The 10482-nt window shown below is 38.9% G+C and overlaps 1 protein-coding gene across 1 annotated transcript; it reads left to right on the top strand.

The window, feature by feature from the left end:
• The first annotated feature begins 680 nt into the window (after window positions 1-680).
• On the top strand, window positions 681-10259 carry LOC117295761 (betaine--homocysteine S-methyltransferase 1-like). The gene is made up of 8 exons (XM_033778500.1): window positions 681-843; window positions 4505-4646; window positions 5154-5272; window positions 5825-6016; window positions 6267-6414; window positions 6984-7166; window positions 7726-7954; window positions 8711-10259. The coding sequence occupies exons 1-8, from the start codon at window positions 817-819 to the stop codon at window positions 8874-8876; spliced, it is 1206 nt and encodes a 401-aa protein (XP_033634391.1). The 5' UTR covers window positions 681-816; the 3' UTR covers window positions 8877-10259.
• The last annotated feature ends 223 nt before the right edge of the window (window positions 10260-10482 follow it).

Here is a 10482-nt window from a genome sequence, read left to right as displayed (position 1 = left end):
CCACGCCGTGGGGCCATACAAGCGTCCGTTTACACGGACTCTCTGAATGCTAATCTTACGTTCGATTTTTGACCATTATTTACGATTTCAAATCGTCAAGTATCCATAATCTGAATAGGTAGTCTATACTAATGACCACGGAATCACTTTGAGAAAAGATTATTAAAACGAGAGCGCCGATCATATTGACCTTTGACTCGATCTAGTTTGAATAGTCATCTTCAATTCGTCACGTGATATGAATATTGCATACATTAAAGTCATTTACATAGTCTGGCCACGCCTTCAATTTGCAAAATGTCCAAGACCTTGGTGAGCACAGACTCTAGACATGGTGTGATCTAAATCAGAAAAACAGAGCGCCCGCTAGCGTTCGTTCATTACAAGCGTGTACAGTTTTTGCCGTGCATAATCGAAACGTTGGTTGTGTGTGACCGCGCAACACCAATGGTCTTGGAACCAAGACTATCGAAGTAGGTGATTTCATCCCTAACCTATGGAGGTCATTCTTCACAAGTTGTGTACAATCGAACCCCTTGAACTTCCCATAAGTGTGAAACTGTGCGGGAAAACTGCGTGAGTGCGCTGCGTTGGCCTCCCTGGAATACAACGTGTTCTTCATGGGCCATCGTAGGTCGCTAATTGCGTGATGGTGCATACACACACGTATATCATTCACATGCGCCTCGTTTATTTGCGTTGATTGATCTCTTCAGCCCTGGGAAATCAACGCGGCTAGACACAAATCGTTAGCTGTCTGCATTTTGTCCGCTTTTACGTTCTTTTCCTTCTTGCAGAGCTGAGAAGAGGTTGACCATGTCGGAAGCCAAGAAAGCCCGCACAGTAAGCTTGTTTCTTCATGATATGTTATTTTGTAAATGGTTGAAATAATCGGCACTCGGGGGAACTTTGGCCTTGCAAAAAAACTCAAAAATGCTTTAGCATTTTATGGGGTGGGAACCGGCCTATACTGCACAGTGTGCCAATGTTGCTTTGGGTCGGGCGTCCGTCTCCCTAGCCAGTCAACACCCAACCGAGGTCAGTCAACCCAGGAACAACTGCGTTAAATGTCTGAACATTGTCTGCTGGAGGTAGCCGCCAATTTTAAATTCAAGGTCGGGCGGTTTTTGTTCGGTTGGGTTTCTTTTGTTCAGTATGCTATACGAATAATGCATACGTGCAGCTTTTCCTTGGCTCAGCTGACATGGCTGAGGGGGAGCTGAGTTTTGTTTTTCTCATTTCTTTGTCATGTCTCAAGTCTGTGTGCCATTCAAACTTGCAACAAAAAGAACTGTAAAAAAAACATGGACATGATGGAATTTATGTAATCCTCCTTTTGTTTGAAGCTTTACTACCACAACAGTTGCATGTCTGATGAATAAGGAATAAGTAATGATGAAGGTATTTTACTACACATAAAATCAGTAAAAATAATAGTGTTGGGCGAATAGTGACATTTTGTTATTCGGATACCGCTGGCCAACTATCCAGCTGTTATAAAAAAATAAAAATAAAAATATTTAAAAAATGTTGTTTTTTAGCCGCTAGAGGCACTGTTCGTTTGTGAATGAGATCTTATGGGCGGATTGATATTAGTTTTAGACAGTGTCACTCGGTTCATTCATAAAAATGACTGGATCTAATTTAAAGATGGCGATTTGCTTTTTCTTTTGATCGTTATTGACTCTACGTGAAGGAAAACTTTTGTAATCTTTGAACAAAATGTCGTTGTTTTAACTCTTCACGGAGGTGAGCATAGTTATATACTTCATTTATGCTGTTTTATGCTGTCTTAATAGAAGTTTCATAAGGATTCAGACAAAACATTCATATCAGTTGTCGCCCGACGTCCGCGGATATTCGGATATTAAAGAATATCCGGTTACTTGGTTGTAATTACAGAACTATCCGGTTTATAAATAGGTATTCGCGCCCTATGCGGATATCCGGTTAAGAAAAAAAAGGCATTCGCGGTTACGGATAGGAAAACCTATTCGCCATTAACCAGATATTCAAATAATTCGCCCAGGCCTAAAAAATAAAGACAATTGGTTTCATGGATTTGAACATGCACAGAAAGTTCTTTTGGAAAAGTTTCCGTATGGCGCGACCACTTTTTCATTCGATATGAAATAATATAGTATCTAATTTACCTAAATGAGATATCCCTTTTTGTAAAAATGAGTGAAAAAGTGGTGGCCCCATATGGAAAGTTATCTGTCTTTTCACAACAATTGCGACTGACTGAGCTGAGAATGAGATAAAATAAATGAAGTTAGGGGCCTAATATAAATAAATAATAAATAAATTAATAAATAGAAACTCCAAATAAATAAAAACTCCAACCTCCATCAAGTCAAACATTTTAAATCAGATTTTTTTGTGTCAGAAACATCAAAGGAAACTCAAGTGGTCTTTTAATTTAGTTGAGGTCTGATATAGCAATTTTTTTCTGTACAAAAAATAAAATATAGGGAATTCGGCCACCACTTTTTTATCTTTCTTAAATTTATAATCATTGTTTTTTTCTTTGTATTTTGAATTAAATAATTATCTTTGTGTCGTATGCCTATATTCATATGGTGAAAATTAGCGAACAAGTGGTGGCAGGATACAAAATGTATTCCTATGTTTTCTTCAGCTTACACTTTTTAACATTTCTTTAAAGCCATTGTTCACTTTTTGTAAACAGTATTGTCCAAGTCCCACACTTCGTGTATCACAATTTATATATAAAACAACAATCCTGTGAAAATTTAGGCTCAATCGGTCATCGGAGTCGGGAGAAAATAACGGGAAAACCCACTCTTGTTTCCGCGCGTTTCGCCGTGTCATGACATGTGTTTAAAATAAATCCGTAATTCTCACTAACGATAATTTTTATGGTGTTACTGTTTTCTCAAAAAGTAAAGCATTTCATGGACTAATATTTCAAGAGAAGTCTTTCACCATTACCTTCTATAAACCCTTTAAATTATTTGTAAATCTGTGAACTTTTCTGTTCCTTAATAATGCTTGATTTAAATTTGTTGATGTTATTTTATTTTTTCAAGTTGTGAATGTAATGAAGCCGGAAATAATAATAACGAAGTCTTATATAGCGCACGTATCTACCAAATAAGCTTGGGCGATATCGATTTATTTTATTCACGATATATCGCCGACAATATGTCGCGATATTCGATATAATCGCGATTAATGAAATTTGACATCAGTCTTAAAACTCCAAGTGAAAGTTGTAGAAGAGACAGTCCTAGCATAAGAGAGGTGTTCTAATGACCTATTCTTCTGGTTTTACTCCAAACCTATGGGGTGCAAGATGTCTCAGCTAGCAAATACATCGCGATATTTAATTGATATATCAGTATATCGCGATATATCGATATTTCGATTAAAACCAAATCCATCCGATATCGAAATCGTGTCCAAATTAATATCGCGATATTCGATAATATCGTGATATCGCCCAAGCTTACTACCAAACAAGGTACTCAAGGCGCTGAGTATATACAAACTTTCAGAAAGATATGTTATTGCAGTGATGAATTTGGAGACCCAGTTAGTTAGCACCTTATAATGGTTTACAAGGTGCTACGGCGCATACTGCAGCCACAGCCAGGAAAACCGGGGTGAACCCCTTCTCTTATCGATAAGTGCACTGGGTTCATTTACATGCATTACACAACACATGGGACCAACGGCTTTACGTCCCATCCGAAGGACGAAGCAATGGTTAAGTGTCTTGCTTAAGGACACAAATGTCACGGCTTGGGATTTGAACCCACACTCTGCCGATCAGAAACACCAGAGTTTGAATTCGGTGATCTTAATCGCCCATGCCTGTATGCTTTGTTTTTGAAAGGGCAAGGGCGCCAAGGCATTTTCTTCTTTGTAAAGGGCACCCAATGATGAAATTGCAAATTTATACTGGATCAATGCAAGGGCACCAAGGCAATGACCAGGGGGACACGGAGGCAATCGCCTTCGTTGCCTCGGTGAAGTATCAGGCCTGCATGCGTTTAATAAAGAGATCTAAGGTGGATTGCACAAAGCAATAAAATTCATCATGAGATAAACTGTCAGTATTAATACCACACTTTACTTTTTAGCAACTTTGATTGATTTGCAGTTAAGATCAATCGTAGCTCTTTTTGAAATCGGCCGTAGGAGTCGATTTCACAAAAAAAATTAGGGCTAGTCCTAAGAGATATTGAAAAATTAAGGCTTGCCCTAACTGGAGGTAAGACTACATGTATGTAGTATTTGCTCCTTGTGAAATTAGCCCCAGGTGTGAGATTATTCACACTCATGGGGCAGCTTGTAGGTGTGCGATGGGGTGCCGGTGCGATCCCAGGTCTCAAATCAGAATGACTGATCAATGCTATTATGCCGACCTGCCTGCTGAGCTCTTGTGCTGGACAAATTGGTAGGCAATTATTGGTTGCAGATTTTCCATTGACCCAAGTAACTAATAAGTTATTCATTTTATGGTTTAAATTTTAAGGAGAAGAGAGGTTTCTTGGAGCGATTGGCAGCTGGTGAGGTTATTATTGGAGATGGCGGTTATGTGTTTGCACTGGAGAAGCGTGGCTATGTGAAGGCTGGACCATGGACCCCAGAAGCTACTGTAGAATACCCAGAAGCAGGTTCGTAGACTTGGCAAATATTCTTGTATTAAAAAAAAGAAGAATTTTACACAATACACACTGAATATTATATCATACATTTTAACTCGAGGACCATTCACAATTTTCTATGTTTGAATGTTTGATTGTTTGGTTACACTTAAAAGTTGTTTTAAGGTTAACAGAAAAATCCTGTGAAAGTGCCGCAAAATCCACACCATGTTTTGTTTACAAACGAATCATATGATAAAGCAATGACGTTGTTTCCAATAATTTTTCAAGAATCCTTTTTGGTTCAAGTGTGAAAGCCATTGACAGCAAAATCAACAAACACAGTTCCTTTATGTCACTAAAGTTACATTTACACTACCCTAGATTAACAACAGATTGCTCTATAGGATGTAAGATTTGTTTTCTGCGACACCTTTGTAGTAACCCTAAAACTGTTGTAAAAGAAAAACAAAAGTGTTGTAAGCTCAGACGAACCTTTTTGTTATAAAAGTTTATCAAATTGCTTTATCTCTATAGTACGTCAGCTGGCCCGTGAGTTTTTGAGGGCAGGTAGTGATGTTATGCAAGCATTCACCTTCTACGGCAGTGACGACAAGCTAGAGAACCGTGGCAACGTGTCCCAAAAGAAACACTCAGTAAGTCCTGATAAACAATTATATGCTTCAAAGAAAATGCATTGTTGCATCACAAATTTAACTTTGTATACCAATTTCTAACATTCTTCCTACATACATGTATAACTAAAGTCTGATTTAATGTTTGTTTTGGTTTTTTTTCCATGGGACAAATGACGCGTCTGTATAAGAAAAAAAGTAGCTAAGCGCAGAAAAAGTTGTTAAACAGAAATACCAGCCGAAGTGCCGTAACATTTTTGTTGGGGTGACTGGTACCACGCTCTTTTTCACTGACAACTGGGCTCAAATTTGACACTGGACCACAGGCCCGAGGCCATTAGTTTTAGTGTGGGGTCTGTAAAATCATGACGGGATTAGTCCAACTGGCTTGTGATTTCAATGGAATAAGAGTTACTTTCTTTGTAGACTGGATTTGACTTTTGGTGCCCCATCAAAAGGTTACCATCGACTCAAATGAAGTACCTATTGCAAAATGAACATGACCCTTACCCTCTCAAAGATCATGGATGGAATTCCAGGCCTGATTCAAACTTCTCTCTTTTCCCACACCAGGGATCTGCTGTCAACGACGAGGCTTGTAAGATCGCCCAAGAGGTTGCCAACGAGGGTAACGCCTTGGTAACCGGAGGCGTCTCCCAGACACCCAACTACCTCTCAGGAAGCGGCAAAGAGGCTGTTCAAGAGCAGTTCCGCAAGCAGGCAGAGGTCTTCATCAAGAACGACGTGGACTTCCTCCTTGCTGAGGTGAGTTGACTCTGTCAGGTTTCACGTCTTTCAGAAATGAGACGTCTCCCGAACACCTGAACAATCTGCTCCGCGGTAGTAGAATTTTAAAAAGCAAGACAGTTCTCTAAGAACCTGGCAAGTAGATACAAACATGGTGCTACCGCAAACCAAATTTTTTAGAAAATTGTTCCCCAATATTTGCTGCTTAAGCAGCTCTACGTATGTCATCACCCGGTGCTAATATTAGTTTCTGATTTTGTTCCCTCAGTATTTTGAGCATGTAGAGGAAGCAGTGTGGGCCGTTGAAGAGCTAAAGAAGACCAACAAGCCAGTGGCAGCCTCTCTGTGCATTGGCCCTGAGGGAGATCTCCATGGCGTCTCAGCCGGTGACTGTGCCGTCAAGTTGGCTAAAGCAGGTTAGTGATGGGGGCCAAGACTTTACAGCACTAACCCCTTCTAAAATTCTTCCAAGGTCCTATTCTGAAATTTTTTGGCAGGGGGCACCCTTATTTTGTCCACCTACTAGCCAGTAGGACCAGTTACTTTGTCGTTTCAGGAGTATATCGGCTTATCACTAGTCCATTCAAATAGGGATGTTTTGAGCACTAAGCTGGCCAGCCAGGCCACTGAATTCAAACTGGTCCTGAGGTGTGTAGCTGTCAGCCAGCGAACCACTATCAAGGGGAGCATGTTTGAGAATGTCAACCCAAATAACAACTGCTTGTCACTCGTCAAGGCTAACCAATCTTATCTTAAGTCATAACAGTGCAGTGTTCAGGTACCACAGAGCAGAGAGGATCCTCTTGTACCCGTCACAATTAGTTTAGCTTGTGATAAGTTTTCAAGTATATTGTGGCCGATTTCTACGCATTTTCGATAAGACCATCCAATCACTCGCCTTTTGTTGAATATATTACTTGTGCAAAACAAAGCTATTTTTTCTCAACCGATCACTTTTAACAATTGTTAATCTATTTATATAAAGGTGCGGATGTCGTTGGCCTGAATTGTCACTTTGGGCCTGATGAGACTCTGCAGGCCATCCGCTTGATGAAGGCTGCCCTCGATAAGGAAGGCCTGAAGCCTTACTTGATGACACAACCCCTGGGCTTCAAGACTCCTGATTGCAACAAGCAAGGATTCATTGATCTACCAGAGTTCCCATTCGGTGAGTTTTCTTGTGAATATTTATTTGTTCTAAAGACTTGTCTTTTTAAACAAGCTTTTTTATTAACTGTGTTTATTAACTGTGTTTTTGCCCTATTTTTGTTGCTCTCACAAGTGCATTGTGTATACGTACCCTCTTTATGTTAATTCCTTTTAACATTATTGTATGAGAAGTTCTGTAAGGGTTTGTAGTATCATTTATGGATTGTGGTATTTTAACTTTTGAACAATTTGTTGTGTTTATTTTGTGATTTTTGCTGTTACCATCTTAATCATTTTCCTTTCTCTGCTGTTGTTTATTTTATCGTTTCTTGATTATTTTGTTATGCGCCTGCGTACATTTTAATGGGATAGGTTCAATATAAATCAATAAATTTAAATTTGTAGTCATAATAAAATTTTCAGAAAATGTTCATGAGAGTTATTTTTCTGTATTACAGGCAGCTGTGCCTTTTGATGTCGTCTTTTAAACCAAACCAATTGATTTAATGATAAATAACATAACAAGAATTCAAAGGGGAGAGTGTCTTTGACAGATTGATTTATTCCCAAATACACAGGTCTGGAACCCCGCATTGTGACCCGCTGGGATTGCCACAAGTACGCCCGCGAGGCCTACGAAATTGGTGTACGTTACATTGGAGCCTGCTGCGGCATGGAACCCTACCATGTCCGTGCTATCGCTGAGGAGCTGTCTGAAGAGAGAGGTTGCCTACCTCCAGGATCAGAGAAGCACGGTCTATGGGGAGATGGTCTGCGCCAGCACACCAAGCCATGGGTTAGAGCGAGGTATGTACTTAACACCAGTGTTGTAGCTAGACCAATTGTAGTGGTCAGCTCTAAATCCAATTTAGTCCACAAAGGGCGAGAGGTTCAAGAAAACTATTCGTGTTTAGATTAGGGGCCATCATTGCTCAAGAGCAATCTGGGGGAAATCTGTGCTTGGCAGGGAAGCGTATTTTGCTCAGATTTCTGCCCAAAATTTGATAGTTCAGGGCAGGCCCTCTTGGCTTCGCCCACCGTGGCGACAACACTGCTTGACACACTCACACAGCTCTTGCGTTGCAGTCACTCTGTGGGCGTTCTAAGGAAAATTCTATTCTTTATCACTGGTTAAAATCCTGTATGGACGTTTGTAAGTCCACATATTGTTTGAAAACCTTGCCTTATGTGGACCTACTTTGTTCTCAGGTCAACGTTTCGTAAGTAATGCTAACCCAACTTCTCTTGTCATAGTCAATAATGATACCACTTGTCCAGAAAATTTAAGCTTTGATCTGCTTGACTGGTCGGGTTTCCTTGCTTAATCCTAACCTTGTCTTAACAGGGCCCAAAATTTAGGACCCTAGTCTCAAGGCCAGTGAGTTTCAACAACCGCCCTTTAAACGAAAATTTGGTTAATATAGTAACTTATAGTTTGATAAATATCATTTAATTGTCAGAGCATACTTTATTGACAATCTGGTATGTATACCGGTAAAGGATACTTGTACATCTAAGTTTATAGTCAATTATTTTTCCTTTTTTTCCCCCTTCCCATTTTAGAGCTCGCCGTGATTACTGGGAGAATCTGAAGCCCGCAAGTGGGCGCCCAGAGTGCCCTCAGGTGTCCAAACCAGACAGTTGGGGCGTGACCCAGGGCGACAAGGATCTGCTCCAGAAGACGGAGGAAACTACCGACGCTGAACTTAAAGATCTATTCAAGAAGTAGGAGAGAGAGTTGAAATATCATGAAAGCCACTGGTGGGGAAAGACAAGCAACCAGTAAAATGGCATGTATTCAGTGAAGAAATTGTTAAATAGTTTGACTGCAAGTAGAATGTTTTTAGATTTGTTTGTAGTTTTTTCTTTTTTTCTTAATAGGTCATTTCCAAACATTTCTTTTTGAAACAAACGCGTTCGATTTACCCAAGAAAAAGATTGACTTTGTTTTGAAAAGGAATGTTTCTACTTTTGCCTTGTCTACTTTACTAACCCTCATGATTAACACAAAATGAAGTTTAAAATTGTAAATTTCATTTCCAAAAAACTAAACTCAATTATATTTGTCCAAGACAGAATCATGTAACAGACATTCCTAATATACAAAACTTTATACGTGTATACAAGAGATAGATACTTTAAAAGATATCCCATCTGGAAATTTATATTTTATTTTGGACTGAGCAGGGTGTGCCGTGAAAAGTTTTTTTTATTGTTAACAAGGGTGTAAACAATTCAAACCAAAATACTTGTTTGTGAACCGAAAGAAAATGTGTGTGTGTAAAAACAAAAGTAAAACAACTTTGAGCTCTCTGTGTCTCAAACCAGCAACTTTTATTTCATTTAAATGAAATATAAAAAGGAGTAGATGTAAAAAAACAATCATAATTGTTTTACACATCCTTTCCTCTGAAATGAAGGACTTAACTTTAAAAGTGCCTTAACATAAAACTGTAATAATAGAGTGAAATTTCAGCGGCAGCTTAATATATTGCATTGCTCTGGCCGTCATATTGCCCTTTTTTATTCTTGTAAAGTACATCCCTTTATTTTTCTATTCCGTTGAAATACATTCTTCTTATTTTGTTGAAATACATTCTTCTTATTTTGTTGAAAACATCAGTTTAACAAGTTATGACACTTATTTTACAGTTCAAAAAGGTTTGTGTTTGAATTGGTGGCTACGGCTGGAGTATAGAAAGCATATCAATGGCCGAGTCGTAGCCACCAATTTTGGATACGGCCTTAGAACCAAGAGTTTGACAAGATCTTTGATAGTTCCCTCATGGACTGGTGGAATATTACTTGACTCTTTTACCTTTTATGATTACTCGACTCTTACCTTTTATGATTGCAATCATTGGATTCGGTAGCACAATAATCAAAACAAGCAACATCCGAGTTTCGCTATTGGCCACACATCATATGATTTCTTCTTGATTATTAACAAGTGATTGTTGCATTTCTCGCATTTTTAAAGTTTTGTTTTTGTTAATTTTGTTTTTTCCAGGGATTATGATCTTTAGTTTATGGTTACAATGTAGACTGGTAATATGAGAAAGTCACAAAATAAATACAGCAATGTGTCTGTTAACTTCCAGCAAAGATAAAACTGTGTAACACTGTTCTCCTTCTTGGCAAGACAATCTTGTTTTGAAAGTGACAACTTGGAATTTTGCTATTTTTATTTTATTTTTTATGAATGGGTCTTACTCGGTTCTATCCAAGCATCAGGCAGAAATGCGATTGAAATTTGACAGATTCCCACTAAAAATTTCTAAGGTCTTCAAAGACAAAACACGTACATTTGTGATCCAGAATGTCCCTGGGAGGTT

The sequence above is a fragment of the Asterias rubens genome, chromosome 10, assembly GCF_902459465.1.
Source record: "Asterias rubens chromosome 10, eAstRub1.3, whole genome shotgun sequence".
In the NCBI taxonomy this organism is placed as follows: domain Eukaryota; kingdom Metazoa; phylum Echinodermata; class Asteroidea; order Forcipulatida; family Asteriidae; genus Asterias; species Asterias rubens.
This window is presented reverse-complemented; position numbering and strand designations above follow the sequence as displayed.

Excerpts from the sequence above, each read along its gene's own strand:
- LOC117295761 (XM_033778500.1), top strand. The coding sequence starts at position 817 with ATGTCGGAAGCCAAGAAAGCCCGCACA. Across the intron at positions 4,647-5,153 it reads TGTAGAATACCCAGAAGCAG|TACGTCAGCTGGCCCGTGAG; the intron begins GTTCGTAGACTT and ends TTATCTCTATAG. Across the intron at positions 6,017-6,266 it reads TGGACTTCCTCCTTGCTGAG|TATTTTGAGCATGTAGAGGA; the intron begins GTGAGTTGACTC and ends TTGTTCCCTCAG.